We start from the raw sequence: 22,099 nt of genomic DNA, 5'->3' as shown, positions 1-22,099 counted from the left end.
CATGGACCGGAGTCTTACTTGGATGCTTCCAACATCTTGGTGAATCAATTCCATAAAAGAATTGAAGCTGTTTTGAGAGTAAAAGGGAGGTCCAGTCAGTGTTAGAATATTGTTCCTAATAAAGCGAGTGTACATTTCAAGCACTGAGGTGAAATCCTTTAGATTAAAACATCTTTAGGATCAAACATTTGACTCGTAGTGTAGATGTGTTTTAAATCTCAATAAAGTTTTGCAATCTATTAGTGTAGCAGAAGTCTCCTCTTTTCTCATAAAAGGTGTTAAGGAGAAAGGGTTAAGAATGGTGATCCTTCATCAATGCATTAAAACATGCTTCACTTTTTTTTTCTTTTGCAATCTTTTCTTTTGATATTTTAATACTCAGTCATGTAGCTGACACTGAATCTAAAAACTCAAATAACACTAACAACTTGGACAGGTGATGAATGTCATCCTTTTATTGGGATTATAATCGCCCGTTTTGACACCTTTTTGAACCAAAAAAAGTCATACAGTAGACACTGAACTAAATATGCTTGTATAAAAAACACACTGGATAAAAAGTTTGTAAATCATACTTTGGTTTTAAAGTACATTTTAGAAGCAGAACGCCATAAAAATGTGTGCATTTCCATATTAAGACCTAAATCTAAGTGATACATTTAAGAAGCTAAGATTAAGAAGGACAAAAGGCTGGAAACGTGGCTATAGGAATGTGATATGTCATGATAACACAGGCACTGTACGGGTCACTCACAGTTTTCTATTTTTAACCCTACTTTAGTTATGTTTAACAGCCATCTTTGCAGGAGCAGTAATATGAAGGCCACTGTAAACAGCCTTTGGGCGACGCTCTCCTCACTGGACCTCGTTCATGATCCTCAGAAACATCAAGAAAACGTCCTTCCAATGTGGGAATACTCCTATGTCCTAAGACGTAAGAGTATATGGAGAGTAATGCAGTCACTGTACTGTGAGTTAGTGTCCTAACAACACTGCAGTGCAGTACATCCAGAGAACTACTGTGGTGTTTCAATAAAAGGAACACACTGCTGTATAACCTATGCCGTAATGAGTGTAAAATTTCCTGAGCAGGCACTTTCTGAATCTTACAGTACGCTTTGGAGATACGCCACAGGACAAGGAAACCATAAAGGGTGTTGGCACAGAAGAGAGGAATAACGGAAATTAATATTATCGCTCGATCTTGACTTTGTAGCGCAGCACCAGGTATGTAGTCAGCCGAAGGACGAAGAAGAAGATGCCCAGTATGATGAAGTCCATGTAGAGCTTGGCATCTTCTACATCCAGCAGCTGCAGAACTTCCTCTGGCTTCTGGAACTTGCAGACCTTTCCTGGGCATTCCAGCTCTGTGCGGTTCATTCCATAGATGGAGAGAATGACCCCCTCGAAGCCATACCTGTCACAGAAACAATGAGCTTTCTATGAGAAAGACTCTTTGGTCACATACAGGTTGTTTAAGATATGTATGTAAACAGTAGGACGTACCGAACATAAGAGACGTAAGAACTCCACTGAAGATACTTTGGAATGGTGTCAAAGTTGACAAAGAAGCCAGAGAACAGGAGGACAGGGATGGCTGTTACAGGACCTACAAATGTGGCCACCTGCGAGACAGATTCCAAATATAGGCTAAATATACATGATGGCTGAATACTGAATACACTGTTCAAAGTGTCTTCAATATTATTATTATTATTATTAGTAGTAGTAGTAGTAGTAGTAGTAGTCCACAATTCAGACTGTTCCGTGCTATAATTAGTTGCCATTTTTTTCTGCTGTTTCTGCTGTTTCATTTTTCATTCATCATTGGCTGCTTAGGTCCACTACTATATCTTGTCAGTATAGGCCTCTTTACACCTGGCATTAACGTGTGCTTTGTATTCGGACAGTATCTGGATTTACTCTGACCGGATTCTGATTACACTTGTCATTAAAATGCGTCCCCAGTGTGACCAGTGACGGTTTCTCTGAAACACTTCAGAACAGTACAGTAGAGACTACATTTAAACCGCAAGGGAAGAAACTCTGCATCTTCTGAAAAATGTGCATGCACAGACACAAACACACACACACACACACACACACAAGAGAGAGAGAATGAGGAAGAAGCCAAGATATTAAGTAATTATTACTCATATTAATGGTTTGATTTTTTACATTTTCTGTTTGCATGACGGGTTTTGATCATGGAAAGCGTATTTTATTTAAATGTGGACCAAATTTGTCTCTTACCACCTCTGAATGTGGCTTGAGTGATTAGATCATGATGCATTTTTGGGTGTGCTTAGATCTGGCTTTTCATGCGGACGAGTGAAATGGAATGTGAACCTATCACCAAAAATGCATAATTAATGCAAAGTGTAAACAGGCTAAAAATTGGATATCTATGCAGATTTGTAACAGTGGACTGTAGAGTATGCAGTAAAATCTATACTAATATACTAATAGTATATAGTAAAAGAAAAAATTCTTAAAGGTTTATAAGAGATTTTCTTCTACATGCAAGGGGCCAGATCTCAACTAAAAAAATGTAAAAAATATGAGATTTCTCAACGCATGGAATAGTTTCCTAAATAATCATAATGTAATTGAATCATTGTGGGATCAGAGATGAATACTTCTAACAGGCCAAAAAACAAGAAAGGAAATACCTGAAGGGAGGTGGAAGCAGCACCAACGAGAAGTCCCAGAGACTGTGCTACCAGGGCAGTGCAGATGGACAAAGCCATAAAGAGTAGGTAGCGACTCGCCTCCGGCGGCTGCTCGGTCATCCAGTACACGATACTACAGTACATAAGAGGACAGATGACCTGGGAAAGAGATTACAAAATCCATGAGAAAAAAAACCTTAGCAGGCATACGCTATCAAAGTTGAGAACTTTTCATTTTCAAGATCACGAGACCCTCGTGCCCCTTTTGTCTTCCATTTTAGCATGCCGCCAGCACGATTAGGCTGTGCTGAAATGCCAGTGCCACCTTTCTGTTCAAAGAGGTTCCCAGTGTCAGATCATGTCCCGCACATGGGGGACTCACAAAGGCTCAGACAGTCACTCACCTGGAACGGAATGTCAGCCATTGTCTTGGCCAGATAGTAGGCCTTCAGACTGTACCAGTAGTTCAAATGTTCCCTTAGAAACACAGCCATCTCCAGAGGAACTGAAAGCAAGCAAAACAGCCTTTGACTTCCTGTACTTCCACAACCACACTAAAGACACACAGTAAGTCTAACACACACACTAATTTTTTATTTATGTTTTTAATTTGTGTTTTTTCAATGTTTGTGGACACCCCTTCTAATGAATGCATTCAGCTACTTTAAGTTAAGTTGCACCCATTGCTGACACACACGTGCAAATGCACACAAATACACACTCATACACACTTGTCTAGTCGCTGTAGAGAAATATTTCCAATAGGACTCTCTGGAGCAGATCAGCATGAACCTATGGGCACCATGTATAATGCCAGGCGTGGGCTAGAGGGGTCTAAAGCCCCCCAGGATTGAGCTCTATCCAATACTTTTGGGATGAGCTGGGGAGTTGGGGATGAGGCGGGGTGGTGATCATTCAACATCCTGACCTCACTAATGTTCTTGTCACTGAATGCAATCAAATCCTTTTAGCAATGCCCCTCCAAAATCTAGTAGAAAACCTTTCCTGCACAGTAGAGACAGATACACCACAAAAAGAAAGATAAACTCTTATTTAAATACATGTCTTCAGAAAAAACAATTCATTGTGTCCCAATAGTTGTGTCCATATAGTGTACATTTTAGTTCCCAATTCTCTGCTTGTATTTCACAATGTTCTATTAGTCACAGGACTTCTCATTTTTGAACTTTTAGATTTTTAAAATTTTCGAATTTTAGATCTGAAAAAGAGAAAAATAGAACCTAACAAACTTTTTATACTGATAGATGCTGGACTTAGAAGAAATTCTGCAGTTTCTTAGGCAACTCAGTATTCCCAGTACTCAGTTTTCATTTCTACTCATAATGCCATAGGGATATAATGCTATTAACTTTGATAGTAACTAATGCTAGTAATCTTTTGCTATAGGTATCAGTCAATACTGATTCAGTCTGTGTTTTCATGAATAACACAGCTACATAAATTACCTAAAATATACTGCCATTTAATACGGAAGTCAAAATCCATTTTAGGGTAGACTGTGTGAAATCCGACAGTCTGCATTTATTTATGTATCATATAAATATAAAACCATTTGTGAACTAATTACTTTAAAATGCTTCAGTATTGATATGTGCACAGTGATCCATACACTGAACTGATCTTTGTAACTTTATTTATTTTTGTGCACTATTTAGGTATAATAACTATTGTACACTGTTATGGATGCACTATATGCACCTATCATTTTTCTGTAAAGGAAGCCTGTTAATTCTATTCTATGCTGGTTTGAAATCTGGTTTGAGTACTGCCACCAGTAAAACCGAGTCCTTTCATGGTAGTTTGTGATTAAAGAGTTAAAAACCTGGCTGGAGTGTCTTTTCTTTTCTTGTCTTTTTACATGACTGAGTCTGAAGGAAAAGTGAAGACAAATATGTTTTGCATGTTCCACTGTATGACAGCTCCCCAATGCAGACATCTGCTTGGTTACTTTCTTAGAACACACCTTCCAGGTTGTGGAACATCATACTGGAACATCCCCAATCCAGTTTAGGTGAACAATACAACACTACTACTTTGCACCTACAACCCTTGTCCCCCACTTACACGTAAGCACTGTAGGCATCAGGGCTCCAAACATGAGGAAGAGCATGGAAAAGAAGAGGAATCCAGTGTTGTTGAACACTTTACTAGCATCATTGCCGATGTTGAGGTAAAGCAGGCCTATCAGCACCCCGATGAAGATGTGGGACATTAGCCGCAGGTGCGTCAACACCTAACAGAAAATGAAGGTCCATCATAAGATCATAATCCCATAAGATTATGCGGGTTTTATGGCACGATAATACAATAAACTTTACTACTTTAAACCATTTATTACTGAACCATTGAGATCAAACGACTGTGAGATTTACAAGCAGATGTAAAAACATACTTGGTCTCTGCATATTGTTATAAATGTTCTTTTGAAGAGGATGCAGAACTGAGTCAAACTGCTTGTTGCAAATGAATGACTCTCAACATGTCCGGAGTCCTGTAAAGTCACAAAAACAAACAAACAAACACAAGTAACAGTGAGTCATAGCTGACTCATATTTCATTTCATATTTCATCATATTTGCATGTCAATCAAATCATAAAGCAAAGGTCAGGTGAGACAAACAGAGACATGATATGCTTTGTAATATAATGTGAACTGGCTGCATTTTCCTTCTGTATTGCGACATCTTTCTCAGTGAAATGTGGAGGATCAGGGAGGATCTCTGAGCGAGCAGGGTGTTTTTCTTGATGATTGGATTATAACCACATCATTCTGGGATCTCACATTCTATGCTGTGTGTGCTACTTTTCCCCTTAATGTGCAGAGGTCTGAAAATCTCTAAATATAATTAGATTGATACATGATATAATGATACCTTATATCTTTAGTGGGGCTAGGTACCGCCTTAGTCATCAGGGAGGCCAGAGTGGTTCTACAGTTATGAAGTTGCTTAAGTGAAAGTTCTGTGAAGTAAGCTTGGAGGGGAATGGGTCTGGGACACCAGATCTCACTGGTGAACCTTGCCGTGAGGTGTTGTTGGCCTGTGAAGTGCTTGCAATTTAGTGGGTGATTAGAATATGGGTGAAGGGAATGGGCAGGACACTATGTGTAAGCCCACATATTAGGTGCAGGAGTTTTACTGTAGTATCTCACTCTGTAAATGCTGACTAAACATTCCCACATTTCCCACAAACCATTCCACTCTATGAGTCATTACATGAGTCAAGCGCCATCGCTCACTTTAGCACATTTTGCAGGGCAGGGATTTGAGGCGTCCTTTTTTCCACAGCAGTTCGTCTTCTCCTCCAGGACACACATTCCACCTCGGACAGCTTCAAACAACACTGGGTTCAAATCCCCGTACTCTCCTGATGCCACCTCAATTACTGGACATATGAAAAAGAGTGAGCAAAAAAACGTAGCGCTGGAGTGATTCACAGCTGGAACACGAAATGAGGGTTAAAAAATGTAGCGTTACATTACGAGAACCTGGACGTCATTTTACCACAGCTAAAGGTTGTTGTTTAATATGACTTCTCCAACAATCATGAGAAAGTGAACACCCATTATTTCCTTCAGTGCATTTACTCTATTCACACCCACTAACTGTATTTTCCAATGGTTCCAGCTACTTTAATGGAGGTGGCAGCTCTTCCACACTTGGCACAACAGTGTTGCGTCATATGGTCTCTGAGAGCTCACTAAAAGCAGTAATGAGGCCCATTCTTAAAACTGATTTGAATTTGACATAAGGCAGGAATACCCCCTGGACAAGGTTCCAGTCCGTCAAATGGGTTCAAATGTCTATTACAGGCAGTCATTTCATTTGCCTTGTAGTCACTGTACTTACGGAATGATAATCCTTAGGGTGTAATGTAGGGTTAATTACCAATAATCATTAATGTAGGGTAATGTAGGGTCAAAGGGTCAAATAACAATAATCAGATGATCATTTTTTCTCACAAATTTGGTGCTGCCAATTAACCTGGAGACACAATACAGTGAAGAAATATGTGTGAAGACAGGAAAGAGAAAAGTACTGAAAAGACATGATGAAGGAAACTCACTGAAATCTGCAGGGTTGTGGTATGTGGGGCAGTGCAGTCCCAGGTTTCTCAGATAAGGGATGAGGTATGGTACGGTCCCTTTGTATATACACTGCCCCTGACTCAGGATATACAACTGGAGAGGTCAAGAGAACAGCAGTAAGATGGTAGTCAGACAGGAGCGCACACAGTCCTTATGTGTAAAAGTGAACAAACAAGGCCTACACCTTATCGAACATCTCGAACAGTTTGGCACTGGGCTGGTGAATGGTGCAGATGATGGTGCGTCCGCCCTGTGCCAAAGACTTCATTAACGAGACTACCTGGAAACTCGAGGCACTGTCCAGACCACTACCACCATAGAGAAGGAAGGGAAGAGAACAAGAAACTCAGCATCAGCCACTCAGCATTGACTATTGTTAGTGCTTTAGGCAGTATTTAGGAAAGACTAATGATAGTGCAGTGACAGTATATCCATGGACATTCAGTGCCAGCTCCCTAAGGCTTTTTTAACGGGGACATGCAAAACACAAATCACACTCAGATCCTATGAGGAACCTTCAGCGCATTGTTCTGATTGCTCTCTCTAAGTTGAACTCAGGGGTGTGGTTGTAATGGTCTAAGCTTCTGGGTGAGTCATTCTAAGAATTTTTTATATTTTCTATAATGTTTGAGAACCATGAAAAACAACTGCCACTGACTTTGTAAAGAGGGACTGCAGAGCGCATTGGCTTTGAACGAGGCTTAGCTAAATTTGTTTTAACCAATATTTTAGTTTTTTTCTACTGCTTATTGGTTGCAGCTTTTTTGGAAACCAGTACTTCAGTTTTTTCAATAGACTTTTAGGTTGGGCATTTTTTACATGACAGTGAATCTCCTGAGGAGTTTCAGTTGCTGTACTTTTTTCTTGGATTTCCCATTTTTTCATTGCTTTAGGGTCTAAATCTTCACCATGATACATTCTATAAATATTCCATTATTTTTGCTACATGTTAGGGATGCACAATACACCATCTCAGCATCGTTACTGCAATGTGCAGTATTCACATCACAAGACATGCAAGCCTTGTACAATGTCAAATTACATTTTTTTCAACTTTTTTTACTGCTTATTCTAAAAACAAACACATTTACATGGCATATCTATCTTATAACCTTTTTTGTTTACCTAGTGGGCTCATCAAAGAACATGACTGGAGGGTTGTTCACCAGCTCGAGGGCAATTGCCAGTCTTTTGCACTGCCCACCAGAGAGAGACACAGTGCGAGTATGGGCGCATGCATGGAGTCCCAGGGCTGTAAGAATTTCCTTCACCTTTTACACACACAGAGCAGCAAGTGAGAGTCTGACTGAGCAAGAAGTAAAAACGTCTATTTAAAGCAATGGTGCTTATTGTGCACTACTCACCAGTTCTTTTTTCACCTCAATACTTTCATTGAGCTTCAGGTTGGCAGAAACCTGAAACAGCAGGAGGTCAGTGCAGAAACAGCAACATTTATAATCCCATTTAGTTTGTAATTAGTTCAGTGCTCAGTTCCTGTGCCTAATTATATTGGAGGCTAAACCAAACCTGTGATCTCATGTGATTGTGTAATCTGTGCACTAGCACAAAGCCAGCAGTAGAGGGCACCTTACACCACTGCATGTCTTTGACAGTCACAACAGTCACTCACCATCATGGCCTCCTGAGCTGTAAGGTGGGGTAGCAGCTTGTCTTCTTGCATGATGTAACATGACATTTTGCGAAAAGTGCGGAGATCTCTGGGCTTGCCATTGACCAGGATCTGCCCCGTCATTCCTGTTTCCCTATGACAGATGTGGCAGAAAACCATGGAAATGTCAGTTGTCCATTTCACTGATGGTTAAATATCAAGATCAAGATCATCAGATGTATTGTTGATAGTATATGGATGTCTGTGTGTATTGATATACAGTATAGATTTCTTAGTAGCACTATCGGTAGGTACTGACCACTAAAGCTGGAAACACCCCCCAAGACCTGTCGTTTCGGAGATGCTCTGACCACACTGTGAGCTTAATTGTCTGAGATTCTTACACTTGCCCATTTTCCTGCTTCCAACACATCACCTTCATGAACTGACTTGTTCTGTTGCTACCTAATATGCATATCCTACTTATTGACAGGAACCCCCCCCCACACACACACCCCACCCCAGCAATGCTGCTGTATCTGATATAATTACATGCCATGCCATTAACACATTGATTTTACTATTATCTGACCAGCAGTGGGTCTGGATGGTCTCTATCCTCTGGTGGATTGAGCGGAGTCAGTAGTCAGTTATTGTAAAACCACATTGTGTTGTATAATTATGAGTCTATGTACAAGCCAGGTGTACTTAATAAACTACCACCATAGTGTAGATACACCTTGACACAATGGTCACCAGTTCACCTGTAGCCCGCCAGGATGTTCATTAGTGTGGACTTGCCAGCCCCTGAGGGTCCCATGATCCCAATAAGCTCCCGGCTACAGAACTTCCCAGAGAGACACTTGAGCAAGGCCTTGTAACCTGTAAGCATACACAGAACACACCCAATATCACACTGTTCTCATTTGGCATAAATGGAGCAATTCTAGCTAATCCCTTCAAATACAAAGAAAAGAGGTATGGTTTAATCCGTGAACCCCATGACTGTGCTACATATTTTCTGTAAAGCTGAGAAACAGAGTGTGTGAGAGAGAGAGAGCTCAATGTGATGAAACGTACAGTGTGCCAAACATGAGATGCTTTTGCCCTTTCTCAATGTATATAACATAGTAGATTGCTCTGGCCTATTGCTGGGTGATTTACCAATATATCAGCATTAGTGCAATGCGAAAAATACTGTATCTACACCATGTGTATATTAGATTTTGGAGCACTGCTCTAAGATTTTGATTGCATTCAGTGACAAAAGCATTAGTGAGCCTAGGATGTTGGACGATCACAACCCCACCACATCCCCAACTCCTCGACTCATTCCAAATGAATCGAATGGAGCACCATTCCTCAAGAGAACACAGTTCCACTGCGCCACAGCTCAATGCTGGGGGGCTTCCACGCCTGGCATTAGGCATGGTGCCAATAGGTTGATGTTTATCTGCCTAGAGAGACAAGACAAGCTGTGTGTGCATTTGCATACCTGTGTTAGCAATGGCTGCAACATAACTGCACATAGCAGCTGAATGCATTCATTAGAATGGGATTCAGTTAGACCCAGGTAGACCCGTCTTCAATAAACCTGCAAATTCAGCTACTTCCTTCACACTATGGTCTTTGACATGCCCAAAATGTATATACAGTATATATGGTATACATAAGTCTGCTTTACACAGCATACCTTTGAAAAGGCTGAAATCTAGGCCGAAATCAAGAATTTTATAGAGAAAATGAAGGTGAAACTAGTCTATATATATTTGAATGTCGGTAATTTAAGTATCTCTAAGGCTTCCAAAATGTGCTATCCAAATAAAGTGTTACACAATTTTCTCACATTGAAAGTTAAGACTCATGAGCCAAAACATTATGTTACATATAATATACATTACATATAATACATGTCTGTTAAATGTAAAGGGATAAAGAAAGCATATAAAGTAAATTGTGGAAAAAAGAAAAATGCAGGAATATGCACCCTTTAAGAATGTAAAGGAATTATAATACCCTCGATTATGTAATCAGTCTCAACATAAAGCCTATTCCAGGGCTGTCAGAGTCTAACCTGTTTCAAAACCCTGGCCCCTCTAATTAGCTGCCTGTTAGGCTTCCAGTGCTCTTGTTCTCACAGCGGAGTTTCAGTAAAGCCTTTAGGAGTGGGTTCATGGTGTGTGACTCCCTTACTCTGCACTTTACTTTTATTCCCACATGTCAGCAGGTCTTCTGGATGAACACCCAAGACTCATGTTGACCATCAGTGTTGGCCTTATCCCTTTATGTTACAGTAAGAACCTGCCAGGAGATTTCATTTGAAAGATGTGGGTTCATTCAGGTCGTTCCTTTTTCCCTGGCTCATTACTCACACATGATAGCTGTAAGAGCATTTAACACTGTATCTTGGAGGAAACTGAGGCATCCGACTAATGGAATCAAACCGCAAAAGGGCCCACTGCCCCTCTGAAAGAGTCACTGTTGTGAAGTAAACTGTTCTGATGTAAGCAACCAGGCCAGCGGGGGAAATTATTTCTCCCTTGTCATGCTGGCCACAGAACTGACATCATCAAATTAATAATGCCTTGCAGTAGAGTCTGATCAACTGTCTGATCAATGTGGACATAACACTGATCAAGTACATATTGGGACTGTCTTCATGCCCTGTGATGTATTTAAAAGCACATGCACATTTTCTAGCATTGTATGAGAGCTTATGATGTTTGTGTGGGTTTATGCACTAATAATTTTTCAAACAACTTTTTATATATGTAATTATGTTATGCCTTTAAGACTGAAATATGGTATGTCAGAGGTTGCTATGGTATCATAGATGGTTGCTGTGTTGTTGCTAGGCCGTGTCGTGGTATTCCAGGTGGTATGTTGCTGAGTGGTTGCTATGGTGTTGCTAGGTAGTTGCTAGAGTATATAGATACATTCTTCTTGTGCTTCATGTCCTAAGCATATCACCCAGTTACTGCATGAAAAACAGTTCAAAGTAATTGAGTTATGATTAATAATAATTGTATTACTATTAGTAAGTCATAAGTTCCTTGGAGTTAAAGAGTTTTTTCCATCATACAGGCTTTATGAATCCACAGTGTAACAAAGGTGTAGTCCTCCTAACTGTTAGCTCTATTTGCATGTATGTTGGATCACATGTATCCATTGATTCATCAGAAAAATCCAGAGAAGCCCATCTGGAACACAGTGGACATGTCAACATTTTTTTATTTATTAAAAGGCTTACTTTTATTAGTGCTGGCAAGCCAAGACCACCACATATCAGTTTCAGCTGTATTTGCATTCCTGCAGTTGTGCACAACCTCTTGCACAACCTTACAACCAATATTCGGTCGTAAAGCAACGCATGCTGGTCTCAGTGCTCATAACTACATAGAGCATGACTCAGCTCTGAGTAAAACAACAGAAGAGATGAGGGGGAGACAGCAGCAGGTCTGACGTGACCTGCCAAGCAAGACATGCTCTTATCCTTTGATCTACAACCTAGTGGATGTTCTAATTTGATTCGGCCTGAGTGCTTTTTTATCTGCAATATTCTCACACCTTAAGCAGCTTTTCTGTTAAACCTTGACTCACTCTATGAACAGCACCTCCTTAAACGGCTTTTCTTATTAACTGGAATGCCCTATACAAAGCAGACAGTAATTAATACTGCGGAAACTGATTTACAACTTGTACAATATGTCACGGTTTGTTTTTGAAACCTGGAGAAATGCTTTCTTTTATCTACTGGCAGTTAAATAGTATTGCGTAGATGTATGGATTTCATACATGTGTAACTGTAACTGTTTGCATGTGTCTATACCTTATTTTTTGGTGGAGAATAGTGGCAATGCAAAATGCCAATCAACCACTAGAATTTAACAGCATTGAGATGTTGCGGGATTGTGTTGAGAAAGATGTGAAGAAAGAGGCGTGTTGTGGACAGACGTGAAGAACCTGTGAGAATTTAGATGTTCTAAGACATTTTGTCAAAGAGGTCTAAGGCTGTCATGAAGACCAGAAAAGGACCTACACAATACTGATACAGACCTTTGGTTCTCTGTTTTTCCATTTGTTTTTTTGGTTTCTATCAGTGATTACCAAACCAACTATGGAGCAATTCATTTTGCCTGCTGCTCTTTATTGGCTCGACCATGTACAGTGCTGTGAAAAAAGTAAATGCCCCCCATAAATCTAATACACTGTTATGCCACCAACGTCATTTTGGCCCACTCTTCTTTGCACAATTGTTTTAGTTCAGCTACACTGCCCGTTTAAGGTCTTGCCACAGCATGGCAAATACTTTTTCACAGCACTGTAGACTATGAAGATGTAGTCTTCTTGGTTTGTCCAGTTGTCTGCCTCTCTTTTCCTCTCCTCCCCTCACTTCATTATTGATGAAATCCACTTTTTAAGCTGCTGTCCACTCCAGAACCCCCACAGGATGTCCTAGAGCACACTGTTTCTCAGGATGTCTGTTTCGCACACTGTACTATAGCCAGCCCACAGCTGGCAATAGTACTTTTGGCTAAAGAAGACATGTTCTGACCTTGTTTCTTCCAGCATGGTCCCTCGCTGATAGTGTAGGACAGGTCAGAGAACTCCAGGTCCACCGCAGAGCGTTTGGGGAGGTGAGAGAATCGCTGCGCTTCAGTGATCTGGTTCTCCACCTTCTTCAGATGGGTTAGTAATGGTGCCTCCTGCGGCTGTGTTTGTGTGCCCCCATTGCACAGGCTGTCTTCCATGGCAATATTGACAGATCCCATATCACACGTCCTCTCCGCCATAACGGCAAACTGAGCAACAGATAACAACGTACATTAACACAATAATGATCATTTTGGATATGACTTCAGATTGGAAATTTAATTCATTTGTCAAATGTTTCCTTTGTGACCCAATTTGATGCTGCAAATTAACCCCCCTGTTAACCCAGCTCCCCCTGGCACTAGCAAGGAGGGTAAGATCTTAACACGACTCCTCTGATACAGGCGAAGCCAGCCACCACCATATATATATATATATATATATATATATATATATATATATATATATATATATATATAATTACATATATATTTATGTAAAATTACATAACAATATGAAAATGACCTTACATTACAATATGCAAAATCACTGCTGACCATCCAAAGTATAACTATACAAAATGTTTTACACCAATCAGAACCAGTTATGTGACAAAATGCCTTGGATCTTAATTCTCGTAAAGTGATAAAATATTGGTGAAGATGGTGTTGTAGGACTCTTATTCTTATTAGGGTCTTATTCTCAGGAAAGAATACTAAAGGTTTTGTCTCAGTCTCACTTCTCTCCAGCTACAGTACAAGGCATTATCATTTGTACCTTCTAAATATTTCCGCATTCAAATTCATTTCTGGCTATCACATGACCAATCTGTGAATACAGCAGGTGTTCTACAGATCAGGCATATCTGTTGTAATATTGCAGCCACTTGAAGACTGGTTCTGTAGCATTCACTGTCCACTCAATAGGGAGGCACCACCAGATTGATCTTATTTAGATTTTGCTGCTTTGGAAAAGGCCCCGGATCTGGTTTCCACAGAGAGTCGGCATTGTGCTGATGCATTAAAATGACTCGCTTGCTGCAAATCCCCGGAGCCAGAGTGAAAGAAGCAGCAGTATCAGAGTCACCGAGGAAATGTGAGTAGCTTGTCCAGAGCCAGCCCCCATTGATTCAGCTCCACAGAGTACACCAGCTAGGATGGGACCTCTCAAAGGAAATTGCTCTGCCTTAATGGTAAAATGGAGGTGTATACGTTTAGATTTGCTAATTCAGTGTTATTGCACAATGCAGAATAGCAGCAGTGTAAATAATTAAGCCTACATGGAGTACATCTCTGGTTTGTTGTCTACCACTGTCCAATCACTGTCCAATCACTGTCCAATTACTGTACAATTGCACATATTACTCAATCACTGCTTACAAACAAGAAATAGCACAAAATCCCCCGTAAGTGCAGCGTTTGGCTTTTTGGTGGTCACTGTGTGTATGTAGGCTAATCCATTAATCTATTATTATCATTTCTTCACACCATAATACCAGTCAATAAGAATATTTTTTATGTTTAATCCTGACAGTAAACTACACTGTTTAGCTTTCTACATTACAAAACCAGGTCTGAACTATCTTCCTGGACTTCCACCAACGAGATGTTAACACAGTCTTTCAGAGTAATGTTACATTTTGGAGTAAAATGTAGCTACTGACTGAAACGTACAGACCTGGATTTCCTTACAGTAGGTGGTGACAATGTCTACAACACCCCAAAGTAGCCCCAAAGCTCCATCCAAAACCACCAGAGAACCAACAAGTGTCTTCTGAGTTCTGCATGTAATAATGCTGATGATGGTAAAACAGTGCTAAATCTGACACGCCCTGTATGTAGCCTGCTGGACTTCTCCACCATGAACAGAGTTAAAGAAGTATGTCCCAGGCCAAAATGAACTCTGTTTCAGGCATACGGCATTTTTTTTTTTTTTTTTTGTGAGGCCATTATGTAATAAGTTTCTGTGAGGGAATTTTTACAGCTTTGAACACATCTGATGTTCGACTTCTATCGCCACCACTGTCAAATCTGTTTCTGCAGAACTGAGAATTTCACATCCGTACACACTTAATTGCTTTATCTAGCTATTAGAAATAACACGGAGGTCTATATTTCTGTATTAATCACCTGTAATTATGCAGACAATTTGAGAAATGATAGAATTTCCTTTTAAAAACAGTAGCCCACAGCAAGCATGAGCCATTCTTTTTTTGCTTAGGGGAGAAACTAGAAGATCAGTTCATTCTGACAAATACTGTTATAAAGCTTTATTGCCCCAGCTCGAGTAATACAATAAATAACAATACCATAGTAAAGAGAAGCACTGTAAATACTGTACATACTAATGCTGCAGGTGTGCAAGTGTACAGTAAAAAGATGTGTAATTACAGTAAGCTGCCACTTCTACTGTCTTGCTATATGTCCTGCTGAGGAGCAGAAGCAGAGGTTTTAGAAGCAGTTAAACTACGTCTTGAAGTACAGCCATAAAGTCTGGGGGAAAAAAGGGCAGAGCTCGCTTACCTCGACACACACTGTAGGCGAGCAGACGAGGGGAAGAGTGTTTTCCTCACACTGATGTGTGCCAGTGAGTCTGAAGTGAATCCAGTGGTGGGGGAGCGCAGTGTGTGCAGATCAGAGAGCAGGGGTCATTTCTGCTGCTTTAACGCCAGCTCTCATTCACTCTCACACAGCCACCCTGCACTGGAGGCTGGAGACTATAGAGACCACCGGAGATACCCGGCTGCGGTGTGACGCAAGTCGCGGAGAGAGGGGGGATGGGGTGGGGTGGGGTTGGGGTGGGGTGGGATGGGGTGTTCTGTATATCAGATGGAAACAAAACTCTACTCATTTTCAGTAACCTCGTTATTAAGTCATCGTTACGCTCCGTATTTGTAACGTAGCATCTCAGATAGCGTCCCGGTTTACTTCAAGGCTTGTGGGATTCTGGCAGGACTGCTTTACATACAACACTGCAATGATGGAGCTTCATTCAATACTTTTAGGATGAGTTTGGAATGAGGTGTGTGTGTGTATGTGTGTATGTAAGGGGGGGGGGGTGGGGTGGGGGTGGTCATCCAGCATCCTGACCTTGTCGCTGAATGCAATCAAATCCTCATAGTAATGTTCCAAAATCTAGTAGAAAGCCTTCTTCCCTGGACAGTAGAAACATTTACTCCAACAAAAGCAGGAGAAACTCTTGGTTAATACCCTTGATCTTAGAAGAAACAATGAGCAATCAGCAGGTGTCCCAATACTTTTGTCCATAAAGTGTGATTTAGTAGTAGATCATTTTCAATACGGCTGTGACACTGACATGGTAGTGTGTCTGCTGCTGGTTTGAGTGTGTCTCAGCGGTGTTAGTACTAGGTCCAGCCAAGAGAGGGTCTGTCTGATACATGCCACCATCTCTCTAGAGTGCACGGCCTCACTATACAGATGGCATATAGCATATGCAGAATAATAAGCATCTGTTAAAATGTTATAGAAATGTTAGAGGAACGTTTTTCTGGAAACCAGTAATTGGTAGCTGGAGTAAAATAATATTCATATTAGCTGTAAGTCTAGGATAGAATAGTGGAGAGTAAATGCTTAACAGGTAACATTAGATGTCTTCCCTTTAAGCATTCACTCCCTTATTGGTAGCTGGCAGCAAAGGAAGTGCCTTATTGTCTACAGCTGTCCCACTCTGATGACTCTGAGCTGTAAAACAGGCAATACTATACTTTCCAAAACCTCTAAACCGTTACATAACAATTTTGATGTGTTTTATTTACACCACCAACAGTCACCGAGCCCAATACGGAAAGCCTTTTGAGGCTAAAAGCTGACGCTAGCCAATCAAGTAAAGCACTACTCTGAAAGGGGGCCGACTGGAGGAAGCGCTTCTGCAGGCATGTGTCTGATGACTGAATGGTGTGTGTGTGGGGGGCAATTTCAAGTCAAGTCAAGTCAAGTGGGTTTTATTGTCATTTCTGCTACACACAGAGTACACAGTGAAACGAAACAACGTTCCTCCAGGACCATGGTGCAACATAGACACAGTGCATACAGAACACAAGTGCAACACAATACAAGTGCAGACAGACAACACAACACAGTACAGACAGAGAATAATAAATAATTAGGGGTAGTGTGCAAGTTATGCAGTGTGTAATAAATATTGAGTCCAGTGAGGTAGTAATGTTATTAGTGCAAATGCTTTGTGCAAAAATGCTTCCCATTTTATCTGGGGTAAATGGTTGGAGAGAGAGAGAGAGAGAAAGAGAGAGAGAGAGAGAGATGTAAGAAAAAGACATCAGTTCAGAATTTAAACAGAGAATATAATTTATTTCACAAATCCACTATAAAAGGAAAACCAGCATGTTTCTTTCTATAACAGGGTTGTAAATAGGCTTATATATGGCTGCATATGGGCATTTTTCACCATTACAGTTGACATCTGGCTACATATAAGAGCTACATATTTCAGTGTCATATTTTAGGTTTACACCGTGAACAGAAAACCCTACAGAAGATTATTTCTATACATTTCCTGCTCTGGCACTGGCTGCTACTATTTTCACCTGACCTATATTGTGCCCCTGTACATAATAGCTTTGTGTTGCTTATGGAGATTTGGCTTTTGCTCAAAGTCTATTAACAAATGCCTGGGAATAGGTTAGTCAGCTTATTAGGGCCCACAGTGTGAAGTAGGAATTCAGGTTTTTGTAATTACACACAAATGATTAATTACTAAAATGATGATCAATTGTAGATAACAATACACATTTGCACTGATAATAGCAATATTAGATTCTGACTTTAGACAATAAGTTAACTATCTTCTGAAATGGTAAATAATATATCTTGGGAAGTAGCACCGGTAGTGAGTGTGCTGCACAACTCCAAGGGTCTGGGGTTGTGGGTTCAATCTGTAAGGAGTGTGGTGTGTTCTTCCTATGTCCCCCAGCTGCTCTGGTTTTCTCTCACCCCCCCAATAACACATAGTTGGTGGACTGGCCATGATAATTAGGTGTTGTATGTGACTGAACAGGAATAGGTGGAAAAAAAAGATCTTCAACAGCAGTTACAGTACCAATGCTTGCCTCGCTCATGCAGAATTCTTTTCAAGACCACCTTTTAAAGCAAGGTTTTTATATGATGCCTTTGTCATGTATTACGGACAGCCCCTCACAGTGTCTGCAAGTTTTGGCAACTTTTTCCTTGTATTATTCACATGTCCTCCTTTCTTTTTGGCCTAAAAATATTAATTGGGAAGAAAAAAAACATTTACATGTGTAGGCATAATTTCAATTGTTTGATTGATATTCTGTATTCAGAAAGTAGTATTGTGCACATGAGGTGTGGGACTGTAATTGATCTATATAGTCTCTTTTGAAAGTATTGGAAAGAGAGGGCCAATTCTTTTGTTTTACAATAAACTGAAGATATCTGAGGTTGAGATCAAAAGAATACAAGACAAGATCAGAATTTCACCGTAATCCCTGGATTGGCACAGAAAAAGGTCCTGATTGCAATCAGGTAGGTAATTTGTACTTTTACGGTCAAAATAAAAAGTCTAATTACATTTTTCTTGAAATGATCACATCTTGTGTTTTTTTAACTGTCATATAAATCAGTAATGTATTAGTTTATGAGTGTGTGAGAGCAACAAACCACTTCTCCACTTTCTAGTAGACCCATTCAATGAGAAGCTGAATTCCCTAGGAGTTGACCAAGCCAACTGCATTACTGTAGGTCAGACACTGAAGCACACCTGGGCAAGTCCGGGCTGGAAGTCGTGAGAAGATGACAGGATGTGTTCATTGTTATGTTGAGGCGCTGCTGTGAGGGCCTCTGCTGCTGAATGTGAGGAATGTGACACTTAGACCAAATTCAGAATGGAAAACTACACAACCTGACACATAGATATGACATGAGATGCTACAAAATATCCTTACAAACGTTGTACACAAGCTCCCAATATTGTCACTATTTTTTTTAACTGAAACAGGTGTTTAGGAGTTGGGGGGTGGGGGTCATACTAAAGCCTAATGTAAATAAACAGTACTCTGTACTGTAAACTGTACTGTAGGTGTGACTTTATACAGGAAAGGGGAAAAAACTGCTTTTCATGGCTGAAATTCTTAGTTGACCAGGAGAGTCAAAGCTTGCGTTATTAACAACATGTCTAGAAGCTCGTTTTTGTACTTCTGTGGTCCAACTGTGGCACCTGCAGTGTGGTGTAAGAAAAATACAAACTGGCTAAGATGGAGCAGATTTACATCTAGAGCTGTAGATTCACATAGCATACCTGTGATTTTCTTTCAGGCAGGTTGTGACATACAATACACAGGGAAACACCCCTAGCAGACCTTCCCACAGTATGCTCTCAGAACTAGTAGGTGTGGCTTAGTTCAGTCACACTCAGTTAGTTCATATCCATACATATGAACGTTTTAATGCGGTATACTCTGAGAGCCAGATACAGTCATTCAGTTATGGACCACACTTGACTTTGCAGTACAAAGTGGAACGCAGAAGCTTTTTGATTTGCTCCTGTTTATTTATTTAAGACCACTGCTGTGATACTGCTAATATTTGGTAGCGCTCAAATAGGTTCCAACTTTTATAACAACTCTGCTATGAAATAACAGTGTGATTGTTATAAGCTTTAGGTGATGCTACATTAAATGCTCTGGGCTTTGTCTTCTCCCGCCCTGTACTTTAGACACTCAACTGCAGCCCACAGCGCCGACTAGTGGATTTCTTAATTTGACAGTCAATGGCATCCATACAGCGTCCCAACCCTGTGGTTCCCAACCCTGTGGTACGCAACCCTGGTCCCGGAGGCCCATTGCCCTGCACACTTCTGTGTTTCCCCTGCTTTGACACACTCCCTTCAACTTGATTAGTTGGGTCATGTGCGATGAGAGCTGGAATGGTACAAACATGTGTAGAACAGGACTAGGTTTAGGGAACACTGCTCTAAACAAAATTACAACAAATAATTATTAAAAGATTTTTATTTTTTTTTGTGTAAAGAACATTTTAAAGAGGTTATATACCGAGAAGAACATGGCCAGCCATTTAGGATGCTTTAATAATTCTGCTTGAATCATGAGCTTATTTTTATTTTTAATTTAATTTAATTAATTGAAATTTTAAGATCTAATTTCATGCGTCTTGCATCTCAGTATAATATCGGGATGGAATTTGGCTTCTGCCATGAACCTACCCGTGCAGTGAACACACACATACACGCCAAGAACACGTGCCCGGAACAGTGACACCTGGGGAGCAGAGAGGGTGAAGGGCCCTGCTCAACAGCGGCAGCTTGCTGAGCCCAGGTATCAAACCCACAACCCTGTCATTAATAGCCCGGCGCTCTAACCACTGAGCCACCACTGCCCCCAAAGGGCAAGCCACATAAAAATACAAGTGTAAACACACCCAAGACTCATTTAAAACAGATACAAATCCGATCACTCAAACCACTTCAGCATTTCAGCCACGTCATAGCAGTGGAAACAGGAAAAGACCAGGTGTAATCAGGGTCATTGACTACTAATTTTTCAGCACCTACGAAAATAATCTGTAACTTGTCATTTGAGGCATGGGAGTTGAAGAACGAATTGGTGTTTTGGCTCCTTGTCATTCTTGATAAGACTGAAAGCTGTGGCTAGATGTCATGATGGTCGATCATCACTGTCTCTTCTATGCTGTATGTTTGAGCTGGTGTTAACTAAAGTTCTTCACCTGTCTCAAATAATACTGAGTACCTCACCTGTTTATATGAACGTCTTTACAGAAATCATAGATGCATTTCTGCCCATCGATTAGGTTCACTTCATTTCCATATAAATTATTCATTACTGTAGACTTAACTGTCATGTCCCTATTCACTATTTCCATAGTGCTGTCCTATCCGGGTTTGACCAGATGAGTACAGGTTTCCTTCTTAGGTTTCTTCCTCTCACTCTGAGGGAGTATTTTTTTGCTGCTACTTGGACCTGGATTCCTGTAATGCTGCTTTACGACAGTGCTTGTTGTCACAAAGGCCTGTTGCTTTACCGGTGAGGTCACATGATGGAAGTCTGCAGATCAAGGGCAGTATTTACACTTGGTAACAGAATACACCTGAGAAGGCCAATTTGTAATCTGTGGAGGATAGAAAGATGTAATTGTAGGTCACATCCAGTAGAGGGCAATGTCGAAACACTCATTGTAAGCAAAGCCATGTAGAATTTCAGGTACAGTTTCTGTATTGAATCTAGACTGAATCAATGAGATTAAATAAATGATTAAAATTAATAAATGAATTGAGATAAAAGGTATATTGTTTTCCCTTTCCATAAAAACAACACTTACAGTTCTCTTACATTGCATATATTGTGGCTAACCTGGCATTCAGTTTGTAACACATAAGCATCTTGTCACCTTAGGTAGTCCAGGAACAACATCTTTAAACTAGACACAATATCTAAGGAGTCTATGCGTACATTTGGTAAAGCTGATATTACACTAGCTGTGGAATGGCTGCTAAAGATCTGGAATTGGTGGTGGTGTGTTGTGCTCCATTGCTTCATCAGGCCGATAAAACAAGCTAGGAAAATGAAGCTTGTCTGTATGACACTTATTTTTTTGTTTTAACTGTATGCCAAGTCTGTGTATTATTGTGTACTCTGTATTTATACATATAATCTATTGACAAAAGTATTGAGACATCTGCTCATTAATGGTTTCTTCCAAAATCAAGGGCATTAAAAAAGGTTAACCCTACTGTGTTTGAGTAACTGTCTCTAATGCCCAGGGAAGGCATTCTACTCGATTTTGGAGCATTGCTGTGAGGATTTGTTTGAATTTAGTGAGTAAGAGCATGATTGAGGTCAAATTGATCACCACCACACCTCAGACCTAACTCACTGCAGAAAACACAGTTTTACTGCTCCACAGCCAAATGGTTTATCTGGTCCAGAGAGTCATATTCTATTGGTAGAACTACTCCACAGAGACTACACAAGCTTCTGTGTCAGCAAGGGGTGCCACTTAAAGTAGCTGAAAGCGTTCATTAGAAGGGGTGTCCACAAACATGTGGAAAGATGGTGTATATATAAAAGTCTTTGTTCAAATCTCC

General features: G+C 40.4%; 1 protein-coding gene across 1 annotated transcript; it reads right to left on the bottom strand.

The window, feature by feature from the left end:
- Nucleotides 1-607: 607 nt before the first annotated feature.
- On the bottom strand, nucleotides 608-15,616 carry abcg4b (ATP-binding cassette, sub-family G (WHITE), member 4b). The gene is made up of 15 exons (XM_072691168.1): nucleotides 15,505-15,616; nucleotides 12,945-13,191; nucleotides 9,154-9,271; nucleotides 8,411-8,543; nucleotides 8,145-8,195; nucleotides 7,906-8,051; nucleotides 6,965-7,088; nucleotides 6,759-6,873; nucleotides 5,932-6,077; nucleotides 5,086-5,184; nucleotides 4,758-4,926; nucleotides 3,077-3,177; nucleotides 2,673-2,831; nucleotides 1,507-1,625; nucleotides 608-1,417 (listed from the first exon to the last, which is right to left on the bottom strand). The coding sequence occupies exons 2-15, from the start codon at nucleotides 13,180-13,182 to the stop codon at nucleotides 1,192-1,194; spliced, it is 1,944 nt and encodes a 647-aa protein (XP_072547269.1). The 5' UTR covers nucleotides 13,183-13,191; nucleotides 15,505-15,616; the 3' UTR covers nucleotides 608-1,191.
- Nucleotides 15,617-22,099: the final 6,483 nt, after the last annotated feature.

This window comes from Salminus brasiliensis, chromosome 11 (assembly GCF_030463535.1).
Source record: "Salminus brasiliensis chromosome 11, fSalBra1.hap2, whole genome shotgun sequence".
NCBI classification, from domain to species: Eukaryota; Metazoa; Chordata; class Actinopteri; order Characiformes; family Bryconidae; genus Salminus; species Salminus brasiliensis.
The sequence above is the reverse complement of the archived record's forward strand: the minus strand, read 5'-3'. Positions and strand labels throughout refer to the sequence as shown.

Excerpts from the sequence above, each read along its gene's own strand:
- abcg4b (XM_072691168.1), bottom strand. The coding sequence starts at position 13,182 with ATGGCGGAGAGGACGTGTGATATGGGATCTGTCAATATTGCCATGGAA. Across the intron at positions 8,544-9,153 it reads AACATCCTGGCGGGCTACAG|GGAAACAGGAATGACGGGGC; the intron begins GTGAACTGGTGA and ends CATCTGTCATAG. Across the intron at positions 8,196-8,410 it reads CAGCTCAGGAGGCCATGATG|GTTTCTGCCAACCTGAAGCT; the intron begins GTGAGTGACTGT and ends CTGCTGTTTCAG.